The sequence below is a fragment of the Dipteris shenzhenensis genome, chromosome 13 (assembly GCF_047967505.1).
Source record: "Dipteris shenzhenensis isolate YYH24624 ecotype China chromosome 13, Dip_SZ_1.0, whole genome shotgun sequence".
NCBI lineage: Eukaryota > Viridiplantae > Streptophyta > Polypodiopsida > Gleicheniales > Dipteridaceae > Dipteris > Dipteris shenzhenensis.
In genome coordinates, this window is record NC_141608.1 from 44,500,262 (window position 1) to 44,520,520 (window position 20,259).

Sequence of the window (20,259 nt, forward strand, 5' to 3'; positions counted from 1 at the left end):
CCTGGATCAGTTAAATGGAGCTTCAGTTTTCAGCAGGATAGACTTAAAGAGTGGCTACCACCAAGTGAGGATACAGCCTCAGGATGTGCATAAGACAGCATTCCGCACAACATTCGGGTTGTATGAATACTTAGTGATGCCTTTTGGGTTGACAAATGCTCCAGCCACATTCAATAGAATGATGGATCGTATCTTCCGGAAGTACAGGCATTTTACGGGTACTTTCTTTGATGATATCTTAGTTTTTTCTAAGACAGAGGAAGACCACAGAGAACATCTTGCTATAGTGTTTCAAGAGTTGAGAAATCATCAGCTCTATGCAAACAGCAAGAAAAGTGAGTTCTTCTTGGAAGAAATCCACTATCTGGGGCATATAATATCCAAGAATGGGATACAAATGGATCCAGCGAAGATCCGTGCCATTCAGGAGTGGCCAGAGCTGAAAACTGTGCATGAAGTTCGAAGCTTCTTAGGCTTATGTTCTTACTACAGAAGGTTTATCAGACATTTTGCTGATATCGCAGCTCCATTACATGACCTCACTAAGAAAAATGCAGCCTTCACATGGGGATTATCACAGAAGAAAGCATTCAATACACTCAAGGAAAAGTTGACTACAGAGCCTATTCTGGTAGTTCCGGATCTTTATCAGTCTTTTGATGTGGATTGCGATGCTTGTGGAGAATGTGTTGGGGCTGCATTGCATCAGAATGGTCATGTAGTAGCCTATGAAAGCAGGCGACTTCGGGATGCGGAAAGATATTTAGGAATCTATGAGAAAGAGTTATTGGCTGTAATTCATGCCATCCATACATGGAAACACTATCTTTTGGGTGCAGATTTTACTGTCACAACAGATCACCAAAGTCTGAAATACTTTTTGACTCAGACCAAGCTTTCAGAGAAGCATATGAAATGGGCAAACATGCTGTCAATGTATCATTTTCAGATTGTCCATACTCCAGGAATTCGGAACAGAGTGGCAGATGCCTTGTCCCGAAGACCCCAGGTCAATAATGTAACTATTGCTTATCATCAAGACCTGGAAAGCATGAGGGAGCAATATGCTCATGATTCTGATTTTGGTGAAATTTTACAGCAAATGCAAGAAGGGCAATCCACCAGTCACTATTCCCTGAAAGATGGGTATTTAATGAAAGATGATTGCCTATGCATCACCCAGGAGATGAGGAAAAAGATTTTGGGGGAATGCCATGCACCTCCCTATGCTGGACATAGAGGAATTACAGCAACAACTCTAGCACTAGAGAGGTATTTCTTTTGGCCAGGAATGCGGAAAGATATACATCAGTTTGTTACTGAATGCCTTACGTGTCAGAAAATCAAGTATGATAGACGGAAGGCACCTGGCCTACTTATGCCTCTTCCCGTGCCTCAGGCACCATGGGAAAGTATTACAATGGACTTTATTTTTGATTTGCCGAGATCAAAGTCAGGGAATGATGGAATTTGGACTATCATATAGATTCAGCAAGCAAGCTCATTTCATTCCGGTTCGCAAAACCATAAAGGCAGATCATATGGCTAAGCTGTTCATGGCACAAATTTTTAAACATCATGGTATGCCTAAGTTCATTGTTAGTGATCGAGATCCCAGAATGACCAGTCTATTCTGGAGAGCTTTATTTGATAACATGGGGACGAATTTGAATTTTTCTTCTTCTTTCCATCCCCAGACAGATGGTCAAAGTGAAGTAGCAAATTCTACCATTTTGGATATGCTGAAATGCTACGTGGGTGACCAAAGTTCAGACTGGGAAAAGTACCTACCGTTAGTAGAGTTTGCTTACAATAATGCAGTACATAGCTCTACAGGGAAAGCCCCTTTTGAAGTCATATATGGGAAGGTGATTTTACCACCTATATTAAGGACTAAAGATGAAATATTTGCAGCTGATCAGTTTGTTAGAGACCTCCAGACAGCTTACAGCCAAGTCCGGACAGCAATTGAAAGGTCTCAAGAGAAACATAAAAGAGCTGCAGATAAGCATAGGAGACAGTTAGATCTCAAGGAAGGGGACTGGGTACTTCTGAGGTTTGAAAAAGCTAGGCTCCATAAGTTTAAAGGCAAACAGAAAGTGTATGCAAAGTTATCTCCCAGATACTATGGCCCTTTCAGGGTTACAGAAAGAATAAACGAGGTTGCATACAGATTAGCATTGCCAGAGCATTGGAGGATTCACAATGCATTCCATGTGAGTCTTCTAAAGAAATTTCAAGGACCAGAGCCTACAGAACCAATATCAGAAGATCCACCAGAAGTGGATGAGCTGGAGGAAGTCCTTCAGCCAGAGCAAATTGTGTACCATATTGTACGTAAAGGCCCTCAGAGTAAGGAATTTTACAGGTATCTTGTAAAATTCAAGAATTATACGGCATTAGATGCCAAGTGGATGGACGAAGACATGTTATCCGATCATCCACAGCTTTTGGATGTTTACAAGGAAGCTTTTCAGTTGAGGTCAACTGAATAGAAGCCGAGGGGCATGCGCCAAGAGGGTTAACCCCGGTTAACCAAGATGTGCCAACTCCGGTTGGAGAGACTTGGCTATAATTAAAGCGCCTTGACCCTTGGTCAAAGCTCTTTAATTATAATCAAGAGTGTTGACCCCGGTCAACCAGAGAAAAAATATATATATTTATTTGTATATATATATTTGTTTAGATGTGCACATGTGTTCAGTGGGGACGCCCACCGTGACTAGGATTAGTCCACAGTGTGTTATTTGCATGCAAAGCGCTAACAATTAATGGGTACCATGGTGGTGCGCTTTAATTAATTGTTGCAGGTACTTAGGAAGGATTATTTCTCCTAAGCGAAATGGGAGCCTGACAAGCATCTAGGAAGCGATTCGTGTGACCGAGAGCTTTGAAGACTCCAGAATGGCCCTTAGTGGCTTGTAATAGGATTTAGTCTAGATTTTAGACAAGTGGCATGTTGCCAATTTGAATGGAGCTTGAAGCTCTTGTAAAAGAAGGGACTTTTCACGTTTTGTGGGAGAGATTTACGAGACAGCTCTAAGCTGAACTTCTGTAACAGATTTTCTGGAATGAATAAAGACCTTCGGGGGGGTCCAGCCTGACGATTTGTCCTGGGCCCTAGTGTATCTTCAGAGAGAGGGAGTGAGGGAGAGCTTTTGAGAGTAAAATTCCATCGTTGAAGTGAAGCTATAACTGTTTTTTCACCGGTCAGTCTGGTTATAGTTGTCTTTCAGAACCAGCCTGGTTTTACCAACGGTGGTGTAGACCATATAAAATAAGCATATGCTCTCACACATACATATCAACACACCCACACATATTTGAGCATCCATTTATGCACAGGTTTTGTATTGAGTTTCTGTTAGCACTCCGGAATTGAAGGGCACACTCAACTATGAGAGGCTAGCTATATAGTATGTGTGACCAGAGGGTATCCCACAAAGGAAGACTAACAAATAGCCCAGGAATTACACACGAAAGTGTTTCACTATGGAATCAAGCTTCATCAAGTGTGTGTACCTCACAACATTCATATGTATGTTTACACTAGCAAATAGACTGTGCTCAAAGACAAATATGCAGCAACACTTCATACTTCCAGCCGTCCACAAACTGGACAAGATACGATACCCAAAAGGTTCTCCTACTATATGCTTGTCCCCTCTAGATCTAACCTCGCCACAGCTCCGTACTGCTAGCACCATGCCTCTATACTGTCCCGTACCATGGCTGATGTCATCGCCTCTATCACGAGGACGTGAAATTATGGGACTTTTGATTTGCAACTCTCATAATTTGCGTGTGACTGCCTTGAGTCTTTGGGGCGCGAGGGTCTAACCATGGGGCGGGACTTGGGGAATTCAAATTCCCTAGTGGGCCCTTGGAAATAGTGAATGTGTGCCCAGTTACTAGGCTAAAAGAGTGGTGCAATTAAAAATTGCACAAGGTTCTAAAAAGAGGGGGAGAGCCCTTCTTTTGGACTCAGAAGGCCAAAATCAGTTCCAGAAGAGCCACATCATCAATTGGGAGCTGCCAAAGCCTACGAGGTGCTGCTAGAGCCAAATCGTCATCTGCTAGGAGCTTCCAGAGCCTGCCAGGGAAAATCGCCATCAGCCAGGGCCAATTCCAATGCATCCAGGGCCTGCCAAAGGAAATTGCACCTGATCCAGGAGCTTGTTGCAGATTGTGATTTCAGCCAAGGTGTCTCTTTCAGATAACCATTTCATCTACAGGTCTTCTGGGCTGCGCCAAGTGACTAAATCCTGTTCCAGGTGTTTCCAGGCTGTCCAGGCTGCAACAAAAGATTGTGATTTGCTTCCAAGCTATCCAGGCTCTATAGGGAAACTTGCGATTTAATTTCTAGAACTTTCGGGGCGTTGTTGCTGATTTTGGTAGCTTTCTAGGCGTGGGTGTTCACTTGTAAGCTGCTCTTGGGCTATGCCAAGGTAGAATCAGCTTTTCTGTGCAGGATCTAGGGTTTTCCAGCCCCAATGACTTATCTTCTGTGGATACTGGGTAGAAAAAGGCTTGCTTTTTCCTGAATTTGTGGTTCCCTGTTTGGTTGCTGGCTAGTTATTGCATTTGGGCTTCTTTCCTCGTAAAGAAAGGTTGATTTATGCTGTTGGGCAGTGGCCAGAGAGGCTATAGATTAAGGCAACCTGTTTGGAATTGATTGCACCAGAGTTTGGCTGTTGAAGGCCTTGTCTTGAGTTGTTCAGCCATGTGTGGCTGGTTGGGCACTTGGTTGTGCAATTGCACGTGTGGCACAGACATTGGATGCTTTTGGGGTCTCTATTGCATGTCGACTTCATGATACAGATACTGCTATAAGTTGATGACATAGTCCTTGTATCATCTTCTGCGAAAGGGCTGCAGAGACATCTAGAGGCCCTAGATGTGTTTTGGAGAGAGAGAGACTTGACAGTCAGCCTTGGGAAGACCAAGGTTATGGTTTTCAACACCTCACGGGCAATGCTCCGCCGACTCAGCTTCACTAATCGTGGCGAGCTAGTGGAGATAGTACAGTCCTACACATATTTGGGAGCAGTCTTCACAGGACCGCTCTTCACGATGACCCATGCAACCCAAGTATGACTCACACAGAGGCGGCTCCACTAGAGTAACAGTGCTTCCAAGCACACTTCCAAGATCAACCGCAAAGGACTGGCTTTTCGATACGCTAGTGCGGCCGACTACCATGTATGCAACGCCCTTTTGGGGATGCGATCTCCTGAAGGTAGAGTGGAGGAAATTTGAGCGGCTACCGGCAATCATGGGGTCCACAATGATTCAGTGTAAACCCTCAGTCCCACATGAGATAGTACATGCAAAGTTCGTCATGACACCTCTACAAGTTGATGCCATCTTTCAAACAATGTCTTTCATCCACAAAATTTGGGACTTGCCTCACTGGAGACTTCCGAGGCTGGCCCTGGAGTCATCCAAACGACTAGCAGAGGGCAGGGCAGACACATGGTGTGCACGTATATCCAACTGGCTTGCCACTCGACAGACGCAGACACGAGATAGTTTCACAGCTCACCAGAGAGCCATCACTGTGCCGCGCTTCGATTTTTGAGCCCCAACTCCGATTCAGCTTGTGCTTGACTGATGATTAACTGGCTATGATTTTGCTAGCATAGATTACTACTCAGCAAGAGCCCTAGCACGCCCTTTGCTCCACTCTACTTTTTTGGTGCACTTTGTCCCATAGGCCTGCAAGGCCTCCCGCCGACGTTGATACCTCTCTCTCTCTCTCTCTCTCTCTCTCTCTCTCTCTCTCTCTCTCTGTGAAAACACCTTGACAAGAATATGCTATCATCAACCGCCATACAGCGCAGCTTAGAGAACCAACAAACTACCCAGACAAGTTCCAGACAAGCAACAGCAACCACTAGCAACCAATGCAATGCAAGCCCAGTGCCCCATGGGCATAAGCAACGCAATGAGACAATCTACTTAGTTTCAAAAAATATCACATAGCTCTACTTGCGGATGCCCACGAGCTACAAAAACTAGGGCAAAGTTGTGCGCTCACTAGAAGGCTTGCCCATATGTTGCCCATGCATAGCTACCGAGGGGATTTTCATCTTCACCTTATCTCAACCTCCTTCTTCATAAGTTCTCATGTTAGGTTTAGTTAGGTTTATTAGGGTTAGGTTAAGTCAAGACTTGGGTTGGGTTAAACTAATTAAGGTGACTCAAGTGTCCTAGCTGTCTTAGCTTCACCCCACTATTTATTCATTGAGTCTAAAGGATAAATTGATGTAATGGGATCTAGAGTCCTAAGGTCTAAGGTTGTGAGTGTGAACACATGGTGTGCCTGGATAGGTGTCAGGTGTGATTGAGTGAATCTAGGAGTGTGGTGTGTGATTGAGAGAATCATGGAACTGATTGAGATTTATGGATCTAGATGCTCTACTGAGCTCACATATGATGTCGCTATTGGATGTAACTGGAGCCTATATATTGGGCCTATCTCTCTTGAAATAACACTCCCTTGTGCTTCACTTGTTGAAACCTTCTTGCTACCCCAACATGTGGTATCGGAGCATTGGTTCACCCTCCTTGAGACCTCCTTGAGTGCCATGTCATCATCTTCTTCACCATGAAGGTTTTTGAAGCTTTTCTTCCCCTTCTTCCCACGAAATTTCCTTGAGCTTGTTCTCCTTCATCTCTAAACCATTCCCTGCGCCCTTTCAGCTCAAGTATCTCCTTGATGAGGCGAACCTCTGGCTACGAGGAATTAGAAGATAAAGGCTTCTACAGCCCGTGCCTCCTCCTTCAGCTCGCGCCATTTCTTGAAATTGAGCCTGCTGGAGCCACCATTGCTCAAATGCTCTGAGTTGCTGCTGGGCGATCTTATAAGGAAGCTACCGATGAATTTTCAAGGCCAATGGTCCACTATCCGAGGCATACTGACAGAAAAACCAGTCGGGATTGAAGCTCTTGGTGTTGGAAAGGTCACCTCCCCATCTGTAAGCCCCCATATGAGGAGAGCATGGGGGAGGGAGACCTAGGGCAGAACCCAACAGAAAAAGAGAGAAAGGGGCTGCCACATAGACAGCATCATGGCTGTCATGTGGGCAGCACATCTAGGACTGCTATGTGCAGGACAGAGGGCCAGAAAAGTACAGAAGCATGGCTGGGACAGATTGCGATGGATCTAGACAGGAGGCGCACTGTCTGCAGTAGGTTTTGGGGGGGGCTGGACCCTGTATTTATAGGGCATCTGCCCTTGAAAGATGGGCCAAGGGCCCTTGTAATGAGTGCCCCAAAAGGGCAGCCCACAGTCCCATAAATGGGGAGCTGTGGGGTCGGTTTTCATACAGACTGGGTCGGTTTTTGTACAGACTGAGTCGGTTTTTATCAGCCCCCCCTTGCGGCCTATATAAGGAGGCCATTCAGGCCTCATTTGAACATCATCTGGAGCAGCAATTCCACCAGCAGAAGGAGCAGCAGCAGGGCTACCTTTGGGCCTACAGTCGGGAGGAGAAAGAAGTGCCTTGTGCTGCAGACTTAGCTTGCAGGACGCTGCCCACCTAGACTGGTTTCCAGACAGCAAGGTGGAGAGGATCATCCTAGACGGAAAGTCTACTTACGCTAGAGGTGGAGCACTCGGACTCTAGTCTAGAGATAGCCAGCAGATAGGAGAAGGACTTTGTGGTAAGATCAGAGGACCACACCATTGGTGGGACTCTAGATCTGTCTATTTTGTATTGTGTCCATATTTGTGGACGGAAATATATTATTTGGTGGTTTCTCTATCTAGTTTGGTTCATTGTCTATTGATGAGTCTGCACACCTATTGAATGCACATAAGTAAAAAAGTTTGTGATTCCACACCCACACCGCACACTGTGTGAGCTCCTGGGCATTATTTCCACTGCGTGTACCCTCTGTTGGGTATTTTCTAACACTTGGCTATGGCAACCTGACACATTTCTTTGCCCAAGCTTGGTTGTAGGTCTTCTCTATCAATAGAACTTTTATTGTGCACCAAATGCCCTCAAAGAGCTGCTCTCTATCACCTCAATTTTGGCCTCCAAGATCACTGTATGAAGCTTGACCATTTTTGGCATATTTTGACTAAGTTTGACTATATGTGTTCACTGAATCTCAGTCAAACTGGTCTTTGACTGTCAGCATTGGAAGGTTGTCACATGCACCCCTGCACTTGGGTGCAAGGTGACACATTGGCTACATCGACAAGTGCATTATAGTTCCCAGATAGGAGATTTTGTCGTATGCTGTGACCCCTTTGTGAGCCCTTGTCCAAGGACAGTCAGGCACAAGCTACGTAGGTCAGTCTCTCAGCCTTAGGTCAAGTCAGTAGTCAGTTCTTGTTCACTAGTACCCACTGGAGAACAGTAGGTTAAGTGTTTCCATCTTATAGGTTAGGAGTCCCTTTAGGGTCCCCAAAGGCTGGACAGGTAAGCAGGTTGCAGGCTGCCCAAAAACTCCCCTAGCAAATGAGCCAGGGAGGGCTTTTTATAGGCTGGTTGTAGGCCAACCAGTCTGCTCAGTCGGTCTGTTTACAGACTGGGTTGGCTCAGTCCAGCCCTATAAAAGGCCCGCTTGGCTGCCCTGTTTTCTCATTCAGTTTGCTCCTGCCTCCAATTCTCCTACAGCTCCACTTCAGCCTCCTGTGCAGCCCCTGAGATCCTCAGATCTGGCCCTGCTCTAGCCTCAATCCCTTGGCCATCAGTTCAGCTCTGAAGGTGACCACACAGCACAACAGTCAGAGGTTTGGACCAGCAAATGGAGGGAGGTTTGGACACTATTTCCTCAGCTTTCTCAGCTCTATTTTACAGTTTACACAGCTCACTCTCAGCTCTATATTTCAGTCATCTCTCAGTTCTCTCTTAGGATCTATCACTTCTAGTTTTCACTCTCTCACTCACACAGTAACCTTGCATTCCGGTGAGAGCACAAGCCTCTTCCTTGCCTTGCAAAAGCATCCTACATCGTCAGTGTGGACAGCATCAAGGTCTCGGTATTGGTCGGCGTTGCCTCTCAGGTCTTTGGGTCAGCTATACGTATGCACAGTGAGCTCTTCAAAAGCGTGTTCCGTGCTCTCTTGAAGAGTGTTCTTTGTGTTTGTTGGTTCTCCAAGTATAAAGCAAATTCTCCCCTAATTCGGGGAGGGGGCCCTCAGTGGGTACAGGGACCCAATCGGTTGTCAACTCTACCCTCATCTCCCTTCTCTCTCTATGGTAAACAACGCTCATTCCTCGCTAAAGGTTTAAAGAAGGTCTTGCTGTGAATTACACGATCAGATAACCATTGCATGTTACAAAGGTTGAATGCATTTTTCATCTTTTATATTGAGGATTGAAGATAATGTACTTTGAAGACGCCATAGTTATGGTTTCAACATCTTTCATGATATATGAAATGAGCTTGTATTTGATTTACTATACCTTGCTATGCAATCATGACCACCTCTTGTACAAGAGTAGACACTGCCTTTGCATGACAAGTGGTAAGACCCTCTTCAGTCCAGAGAATTCACAAAATGGTTTTAAAGCTTGGACACTCAAAGAAGGTGAAGGACTACAAGGATCTTGTATTACAGAATATGGACAAGATACATTAATGAGTGTGGAGAAGGACAGAGAGCAAAGGAGTCACAAGATTTGCTACACCAAGAACCTCTCCAATGACAATGAACCTCACTCTATGGTAGCTTGGAAGAGAATAGCAAAAGGACAAGACGTGCCATCAAAGGGGGGTATTTCTCCACATCTTCAATTTAGAAATTTTGTGTGTGTGGTCAATAATGGTTCTCTGCCATGGATAGTCCATCCTTAAATGATTGTTAGTCTTGTGTTTTACCTTGCTGGATCTAAGGGTATTCCCATGCATAGTCATTGTCTATCTCCCAATTGTAAACCAAAAGATCAAAGTTAGAGTGAGATCATGTTGGGATGAGGATGCCCAAATGAGTCTACTGCTGATGCAATTAGAGTAAGTACCGATGTGGATCATGTGTGTTGCCACTTGAGGTGGGCAAGCCATGAAGCTTCCCATGGACTACTGCTAGGGTTGAGGTCATCAATTTGTGGAGGGGAATGAAGGACAAATTGATGTAATGGGATCTAGAGTCCTAAGGTCCAAGGTTGTAAGTGTGTGAACACATGGTGTGCCTGGATAGTGTCTGTAGGTGTGATTGAGTGAATCTAGGTATGTGGTGTGTGATTGAGAGAATCATGGAACTGATTGAGAGATTTGTGGATCTAGATGCTCTACTGAGCTCACATATGATGTCACTACTGGATGTAACTGGAGCCTATATATTGGGCCTATCTCTCTTCAATAAACACTCTCTTGTGCTTCACTTGTTGAATCCTTCTTGCTACCCCAACAGTGTCTACTTCTTTTCTTTGCACTAGAGTACTTGCCAGATTGAGAATTTCTTACAAAATTTATGCAACAAAAGATGTCAAGAATAAGCTCACAGTGCACAAGCCTAAAAGTGACACTTGCACTGGAGGAATGGCTCGCGAAGTTGGAAGATTAGTTCCGCTTCTATCCCAAATACGCTAAGGAGCGTATTATATTTTCCATGATGCATTTACAGGATTATCCACACACTTGATGGTGGTACATGAGAGAGACTCCACAAAGGCCAACCACCTAGGCCACCTCCAAAGAGGGATGTTGATCATGCCATTGTTTTGGAGCTTGAAAGTAAGCCCCTAAACAAGGCTCCATGCCATCTCTATAACACGGAACAGTGCAAACTACTCGGTGCTTTCTATCAATTCAGACAACGGATTTTGCAGAGGCGTTTGAATGAAATGATTGAGAGTTGCCAAACACATATACTTGAACTTAAGAGATTGCAATTAAGCTGGAATTAAGACTTATACAACTTAAACACAAAGTGACATCATTGGAAATTGCAATATGATTGAGGAGCCAAGACAGGGCCCCCCCTTGATCCAGGCTCACTTTATTCTTGAAAGTGGAGATACAAGACCAAGGTGCAATGCACCTTCCAAATTCATGAACTCAATGAAAGCCTAGGACCTAGATACAAGACTCAGGAGCATATGTACAATGTAGACAACAAAAAGGAGGACTCCAAGCTCAGATTTCAACTCTTGGCTTGCCCAATCCACAAGGAAGAAGCCTGCAACAATAAGGCAAGCACTAGTTTCTAGAAAGATAGTAGAAACAACATGAAATAGAGCTGTAAATGAGATAAACTTGACAATACAGACTCCCTTCGTGACTTGACCCTTTTGTAGATGAAGTCCTTGATGGCTCTGAAGCTCCCTTGGGTGAGGAGAGTGTGGAAATGGGGCTGGAATGAGAACAGCTTAGAAAAACAGCCTGTAGGCTAGAGAGAGAAAGCCGTTATGGAGTGATAGCTGTATAGAGAGAGTGCCAATGCTGATCCCAAGGGAGGGGATGTAAGAGAGGAGCTGCTGCTGTTCCAGAGGTGCAGAGAAAGGCAGATTTCTGCAAGGGGAAGGGGCTGGAACAGTAGAGAGAAAGTTTCTGCAGTAGAGAGAGAAATACTACGACAGGAGAGAGAAAGGGGCTGTGGCTGCTCCAGGCTAGGAGGAGAGAGGATGCTGCTGCTGTTCCAGAAGAGCTGAGTGCTGTTCCAGAAGAACTGAGAGGGGGCAGATTTCTGGAGGAGGGGCTGGAACTGTAGAGAGAGAGTGCTGCTGTAGAGAGAGAAAGTGCTGCTGAGGTGAGAGAATGACCTAGGGAGAAGTTGGCTGTACCCAAGGAGCTGGAGAGAATCTGCTGCATCAACCAAAAGGAGGGAGAAGAAAAGTGACGAATTTTCATGTAGACAATGAAGGGGAGAGGCCTTCTTTTATAGGCTCAGCCCCCCCCTAGGCCCAGAGTGGAAGGTGGACACTTGTCCCAGATTTTTGGTGGGCTAGAGTCCCAAAGAGGACAGCCCACAACCTGCCCCAAATCTACCTGATTTGGGGCCAGACACTTGGCCTACATGCCCTGCCACCTGCCATGCATGCTGCCACATGTGTGGGACAGGTGGACTCACCTGCCAGCTCAGATTCCATGTGGCAGTCTGCCATGTGTCACTCCCAAAAACCCTAAAATTTCAAAGTTGTCAGAATTCAATTCTGATCGCACCCACGGGTTCCTAACAGCTTGGACTATCTACCGACATACTCTAAGGTCATAATTGAGCCATACTGAGCTCATTTGTTTGTCGTCTTATCTTGTATCTCCATTACTCTTGGCATGCTGCCAGGCCCACACCGAAAGCTCAGGGAACATTCTCTTGAATGGTTCCTAGGTCAGTATGCAATCTGTGCATTTGATTGGTCCCATGTTTGGGTACTCAGGTGGGGTGTGGTTTCTAGATGTCCCTCTCAAAGAGAGGCCATCACTCTTGTGGGTCACTACTGCCCATAACCCCAAGCAAGGGGGTCCACCCTCAAATGCTAGACCTAGTCCCCATTGACCATAACTCAACAGTAAGAAAACATTTCATTTCTTAATAAGCATACTATTGAAAAACAAAAAGATATATTACCAAGCAAGAGGATACATGTTGTTGAAGCAGGATGACAAACAAGAGGAAGTGTAAGGACACGTACGGGAGTTACTTGAGAAGAATTTCATTTCTCATAGCACTTCTCCTTTTGCCTCCCCAGTGCTCATTGTTAAAAAAAAGTTGGTTCATACCACATGTGTATTGATTACAGGGATCAGATTTCCAATTCCCAGGATTGATGACATGTTAGATGACATAAGGGTGCTCAGTTCTTCTCAAAGATAGATTTGAGATCGGGCTATCCGTCAAATCAGAGTAAAAGAGGGTGATGAGCACACGGTGATGCGTCGGCCGAAACATTTTTACGAACAGTTGATACGGTAGCACACCTAGTGAATTTAGTGGCGCAGCAAACTTCAACGGAATCTTGAGCTTATACGAGTCCCAATTGCATCCCATGGCAACTCTGAAGAAGAGGACAGTACCGCATAGGGAGAAGTTGTTATGTGCACTCAATTTTTTACACTTTCCGCAAACATGACTAAGCAACACAAGAGAACGGCTTGAATAAAGTCTAATGAGACAACATAACGTTTTGGGAGCTGGTTATGATGAATACAACCTCTGAGGCCACATGAAGAAAGAGAGATGTGTCTGATTAGATATACTTCTTCAAAGTGTTCATGGCTGCTTCATTTTTACAAGTTCTTCATAAAATGGTCGAGGAACGTTAGAGCTAAAGAAGTCCCAGGATAGGTCAAACTTCAAAGAATCTGGTTCAAAAGGAGAGGCAATAATTCCGAGTGGGTAGGCAAAAAAGGTAAAGGAGAGGCTAGAGGGGATCAAGATCCTCACAAGGGCTGCTTTGTGCATATGGATATCAAAGAGATCAAGCAATCTCACACTACTTTTTACTATGTAGCAAGTTGTGTCAAGTTAACATCATATCTTCTATTATATCCCAAACCTTGTAATAAGCCTTGTAAATAACATCATGGATATCAAAGAGATCAAGCAGTCTCACATTACTCGTTACTATGTAGCAAGTTGTGTCAAGTTGACATCATGTCTTCTATTATATCCAAAACCTAGTAATAAGCCTATTACTAATAAATTCTTCCCCTTAGATTATAGTGTTGAGATTTGAGCATCTGGGTGATGCATGTATGTAAAGGGATAATCACTATGTTAAGTTCTGAATGAGCGGCACAGCTGAAGATTGTGGGGAGCAGAAGCACCTAAACCCCAGTTCTGCACTGGTGCAAGTAGGGGTCATGTAAGCAACAAGGGCTCTCTAGCACCAAGTTCCATCACATAAATGTTTGGATTAGACAGTTTGGCTCAGCAAAGGCTTGTTCGGACACTTTAGACCTCCCAAAAGCATGCTATACAGGCTGCATCTACCCGTGGTGAAGATTTCTATAGACCCCCTTGACAGGCTATGGATCACGATGCAGTTGCCACTCTACCAATTAATTGTAAACCATCTCAAGGTTCTCAAACCCCAACATGATGCTCCTGGGAAAGGGGTTGGGGGCATCCTGGCAAAAGGCACATTTCTTCCACTAGCACAAGTTCAAAAGATCACTCAAGCATTATCTTACGAGAAACCATTCTTTACTAAGTTATAGCAAATCCTTCAGCATGTTCAAGACAAAGAGCACTTTCTTGAAAAAGATCCTCGACTTAAATTATATAGCAAATACTTCAGCATGTTCAAGACAAAGAGCACTTTCTTGAAAAAGATCCTCAGCTCTGAGACTCCGTTTTATTTCAATGAAGGCAACACCAATTGAGTTTTAATTGAACTTGCATCTTTTAGAGTTTCTGTAGAAGCAACTATGTTGACTACACTAAATAACGAGGATCACTGGCCCTACCTCTGTTCCAGATATTCCCATAGCAACACCAATATCTGCAAGCTTCAAAGCTGGAGCATCATTGACTCCATCTCCTGTCATGGCCACTACTTCACCTGCATCTTTTAGCATGCGAACTATTTCTTGTTTGTGCCTAGGTTCAGCCCTGGAAAAAACAAGGCCAACCTTTTCCGACAGTATCCGTTGGCTATCAATTTCAGACAGAGCCATGAATTCTCTTCCAGTGAAACTCTTGTTACTGATATCTTCACCATCAGTAAAAATGCCAATCTCCCGACAAATGGCCTCTGCAGTGTTTTTATTATCACCTGTGATGACCATTACGCGAATTCCTGCCTCTTTACAGTCTTGAATTGCACTGTAAACCTCTTCGCGTGGAGGATCCTGTTGCAGAAAAATAACAAATAGGTCAAAACAGGCCTCAGACCCAAAAGCATCAGCTAGATCCAACCGTCTTTTTTTTTTTTTTAATGATACGCACCCTTAAGCCCACCATGCCCACGAAAATGAGATCACTCTCTATCGAAGCATAATTGGCTGGATCCAAAAGTAACTTGTGCGCAGGGTGCTCTTCACCACAATACGAGTTGAGTTCCCCAAGTTCATACTTGTATGCAAAAGCCAAACATCGCAAAGCCTTTGAGCTCATAGTCTTCAGCATGGCTAAAAGCATTTCTCGAGTTCCACTATCAAGGTCCACCACAGAGCCATTAGATAGCTGCAAACGAGAACTCCTCTCCAAAACATTCTCCACGGCACCCTGTCATAACAGCAAACAAATGACAGAAAATGCCCTCTCACATCCTCAAAAGAAATTTACATACAGAGAATTAGTGCATCAAAATTCATCTCTTCTACCTCTTTAGTGACATACACCACTGCACATCCCTCTCAAATGGATATTATGATGTATATACATCTCTCCCTCCCTCCCTCCCCCTGTGTGTGTGTGTGTGTGTGTGTGTGTGTGTGTGTGTGTGTGTACATACTTATCTATATGTATAGTATAACCCCAAAGAAAATGTACGTACGTACGTATGTGTGTGTGCGCGCGAGTGTGTGTGTGTGTGTGTGTGAGTACACATACACACCCAAATGTGTACATACATCTCTCTCTATCTTTCTCTCTCTCTCTATCTCTCTCTCTCTATCTATCTATCTATATATTGTGTGTGTGCATGTATATTATTTATGCATATATATTTGTGTGTGTGTGTACATATATTCTATGGATTTCACCCTAAAAAATTGAGTATACGTGTGTGTGTGTGTGTGTGTGTGTGTGTGTGTAGAGAGAGAGAGGAAAAAAAGAAAGATATATTAACGTCCTCAAGAGGCCTCACGCAAGAGAGAGAGAGAGAGAGAGAGAAAGAGAGAGAGAGAGAGAGAGTTTATTAAAGTTTGCTTAAGACCAATGGGTCTATGAGACTGATAGAAAACCTGATACAATGAGCAAAAGGGTGGGGCTACTAAGCGAGCATCCTAACCAGTGCTAGAGAGAACTGTGTAGACATAGTTAACGCTATCATCATACATGTCACCATAGTCATAGACATCTCTAGCATCATCATCCTCATAGTAGATGCAGTCTGATCCAATACAATACAATACAGTGCAGCATACACAAGAGAGAGAGAGAGAGAGAGAGAGAGAGAGAGAAGCCCTTCACTAATAGCTTGTTCGTGTGTGTGTGTGTGTGTGTGTGTGTGTGTGTGTCTGTGTGTGTGTGGAGAGAGAGAGAGAGAGAGAGAGAGAAGCCCTTCACTAATAGCTTGTTCACATGTGTGTGCATGTACGTGCATGTGTGTGTGCGCACATGCATGCACGCAGGCAGGGCAAGGACATTTCTATCAGCCAAGGCGATGCAATTGCAGAGGGATGTGTCCACACAGTCAACACCACCGAGGGCCTCCGATGCAAGTGAGAAGAGTTTCATGCAGCAGAGACCAGGCCACCGTGATCATCATCAGCCTGGTCGAGTCTACTACCACTAGAAGCATAGACCTCAGTCGTAAGTACTCTGCAGTTTAGAAAAGCTACTTGAATTTAGCATGTCCTCACACCTTTGCCTATTCATGAGAAACTATCTAGGAACGACTTCCGGTGGTCCTCTCCCTGCTGTCTATTACGAGAGAAGCTCTTCAACAGCTCTTGCTAGTTGCTACAGCCTCTTGAAAAGTGGAAGAACTCTATCTAGTGACGACCATTTGGCAGAAGTAATCCCTGTGCGAGTAGATAAATTACTCTGTTTACTTGTCTTACAATGAAATCTTCTGATATTGTAATTGGGGACTGCTTTTATTTCACCCCCAAAAAAAAATGTGTGAGAGAGAGTTTTCACCCCCAAAAAAGTGCGTGCGTGCGTGCGTGCGTGCGTGCGTGTGTGTGTGTGTGTGTGTGTGAGAGAGAGAGAGGACCTTTACTAATAGCTTGTTCTTCCCACGTTCACTCTGCACAATAACACCCATGGATTTCCTACTTCGGTCGAATTCCAGCAAAGCAACCTTCTCAACTCTTTGACTATACCAATCACAACATCCTGTGTTGACAAAAATCAATATTTAGAAGCAGAAGAGCGCAATAAGAACATTAAAAGATGCCATCTTAGTAACACTTTCACACACCAAGTTTGACAACAAGGTAATCCAAAGAATGATTGATCGAGTCATCCTTCCTGATCATATCAAGTGCCTCCAAATCTGGCACGCCCATCTTTTCAACTAGAACCTTCACACAGCAATGAAATAGAATTAAAATCAACAAAAGCTAAAGCTCAAAAAAGAAAACCGAACATTGATTAAAGCTTTTCCATTCAAATAAATAGCCATCAAGTTACATAGAAATCAACCCACCCCGCCCCCCTCCCCAAAAAAAGAAAAGATGTATTTTGCATCAAGCTGTTGCACTGATTTAGATGTAAAGCAGCTCTACAAGAAACCATGTCCGTAATCTGCCAGTACAGTCAATTAATAATTCAACTTGTCAACATTTCAAGAAGTCCACAGAAATAGTACAACTCAGTTGTGTCGACCTAAAGGACTTGGTTGATCCCTTGGCCGGCAGTTGACACAAAGGCCAAACGCCATTGCCACACACTTCTTAGTTCATTTGCATATGGTGAATATGGAATGACGGAAACAGCAGAACAAGAAAGAAAGAACAAACCATGAAAACTCTACGACAAGAAGAAACCTACATGCACCTAGAGATACCAGCCCCAACTGACGGTGAAAAGGTAAAATGAAGGCTGCGAGTTTTATTCAGGATAGCCACCCACAAGGTTACTGCCATCTGGCCTCAAGTCATCATGCACAGTAAGGGACATGCTACACATTCAAAACAAACCACAAGACAACTAATAAATGCCATAAAAACACGACAATAATGAAGGACTCTTATCAGCACCCAAGAACGAGCAGCTATCTTGGTTTTGGTCAATGTGAAAACACATCCATGGTTATCCAACCATCGGCAACTGCAGGTGACACGTGGGCATCTTCCCTGAGATATGGTGTAAAATTAGTCCTATAAATTCCAACTCCACACTTCCAGTGGGCCAAAAACAGAAGGCCTTGCAGAAATTGGAAGGGGGCAATCCACCTAAGCCTTGTAGGATCTGAATCAAACCACATTTCGACTAACAAGGGAAAATTCACGCAAGTCCTGCTTCACATAGAATCAGAATAACGTTTCTTACAAAACATGGCATGCAATTCTATGCCTTATCGTAAGACATGCATGAATTTTCCCAGAAAAAGCATATAGAATCTGAGCAGCCAATTGATATTCTTATCGTGACCCTCTATTCCAAACATAAAGAAATTTACAAATAGAATACCTTCAAAGCTGCCTCTGTAGGTAGGCCAATGGCCCTGAATTGATGGTTTGCAAAGGCAACACCTGCTTCATTGCTTACTGCAGCAATACCAGCATCATTACATATCGAAGCAATTTCTGCAATGGACTGGAGGTTTGGGTCAAGACTTTCCAAGCCTAAAATCTGCCCGTCAGATGGATCATAGGTTGTGCCTTCCACAAAGAATTCACGGAAAGACCTAGCATCAGCACCTATGGCAACCATTTCCATGACGGCCATTTGATTGGTGGTAAGAGTACCGGTCTTGTCAGAACAGATAACAGTGGTACAACCTAAGGTCTCTACACTGGGGAGCTTCCGCACAATGGCATTCTTTTGAGCCATCTTCCTGGTCCCAAGAGCTAAACAAGTTGTTATTACAGCTGGGAGTCCTTCAGGGATGGCAGCAACGGCTAATGCAACAGCAATCTTGAAGTAATATGTGCATTTCTCAAAAGAGAATTTCACGTTTCTTGGTAAGTGATCGACGATTTCCCAAGAGAGAAAGTATTTGTAGTTGATCATCCACACCAAAAGACAAATTAAACCGATGACAACGGTTAGCCTTTCGCCAAATTGGTCCAACTTCTTTTTAAGCGGAGTGTCTTCATCCTGCAGAGCAGCTTCTTGAATTTGTGCTTGAATCTTCCCAATTTCGGTGTCCATGCCCGTAGCAATAACAATGCAAATAGCACAACCATTCACTACAGTGGTTCCAGCAAAACAAATGCACTCTTTCCCCTGCAGTTCAACATCATCCTGCTCAACCTGATGATTAGTTTTGACCACTGCCATGCTTTCTCCCGTCAACGAGCTCTGTTCGACTCTAAGAGTAGAGGTCTTTAGATGAGCCACTCGCATATCTGCGGGTGCCTTGTCCCCAACCCTAAGCTCCACAATGTCACCAGGAACAAGATCTCGGGCCGGTAAGTCGGAGATATAGACCCCATTTCTTAATACCTTTGCATGCTCGGATTGCATCTCTTTGAGTGCTTCCAACGCCCGTTCGGCGTTACTCTCCTGCCATACCCCTACGACTGCATTGAGAATGAGAATCGTGAGGATAACCAATGGCTCCACATATGCCGTGATGTCGGCCTCGCCGTTCTCGTGGCCATCGAAATAGGCTAGCGCAAACGAAATAAGGGCCGCAACCAAGAGAATTTTCACGAGCATGTCATCAAATTGCTCCAGCACCAACTTCCACAGAGGGTGGCTGGGATGCTTCTCAAGTTCATTATATCCGTACTGCTTCACCCGATTCTCCGCATCCTCCTTTGACAGACCCGTCGAAACTGTCACCTTGAATTGCTCTTCACAATCTTTAACGGATCGAGCCCAGGCGGGGAAGACCGGTTTAGTTGGCTTGACAATATTCCTACCCCGACTCGATCCCATAGCGCCGCGTTGCACAGGCCAAAAATTTCACTGCATTGATGCTGCAGGCTGGAGAAGCGTTTGTGGACTGGGTGCGGCCATGAGAAGGCGTAAGGGGCAAGGCAAGGAGTGCGGCGTCAAACAGTGAGAGCACGAGGAGGACGAAATTCAAAGGGAAGGATCGAAGAAAGGAGCAAATTGAGTGAGAGAGACGTCAAGGCAAAAGGAAGTCAAGCTCATGGATGAGAGGAGATGATGGCCATGATTCCATTCGCAAGCAACTCCTCAGCAGAAGCAGCAGCAACTGGTCAGCAGCACCAGCAACAGAAGCGGCGAGCAGGAGCTGAAGAATTCGTTCATCATCATCATCAGAAGAAGAAAAAGGAGAAGAAGGTTAACCCTAAGTACACTTCGTTAACCATCCCAAAATAGCTAACTTTATTAATAACTGTGCCCTAATCATTATATCCCTCTTTTTTCCAATTAATTAATAGGCGATTCGCTCCTCCCTCATTATTGTTTCTCGCGAAGCTGCTCGGAAAGCTCCTGCTCTGTCCCTGTCTCTCCTGGCTCCCCTCCCCTTGTTCGTCTTCTGCACCACCTTTCTCATGCAACTTCTGCCAGTAACTCAGCTGCTCTTGCTTCCAATCGTTCTA

General features: G+C 44.6%; 1 protein-coding gene across 1 annotated transcript in view; it reads right to left on the bottom strand.

Annotated features, from left to right (window-relative positions):
• The window catches only part of LOC147895456 (calcium-transporting ATPase, endoplasmic reticulum-type-like), a 36,019-nt gene extending 16,035 nt beyond the window's left edge, over nt 1-19,984 (bottom strand). Inside the window, exons 1-5 of the mRNA XM_087383744.1 lie at nt 18,209-19,984; nt 16,995-17,097; nt 16,788-16,909; nt 14,852-15,130; nt 14,371-14,754 (exon numbers count right to left, since the gene is read on the bottom strand). Coding sequence (XP_087239870.1) covers nt 14,371-14,754; nt 14,852-15,130; nt 16,788-16,909; nt 16,995-17,097; nt 18,209-19,624 — 2,304 coding nt within the window. The 5' untranslated portion in view covers nt 19,625-19,984. The remainder of the gene's footprint in view (nt 1-14,370; nt 14,755-14,851; nt 15,131-16,787; nt 16,910-16,994; nt 17,098-18,208) is intronic.
• Between the last annotated feature and the right edge of the window lie 275 nt (nt 19,985-20,259).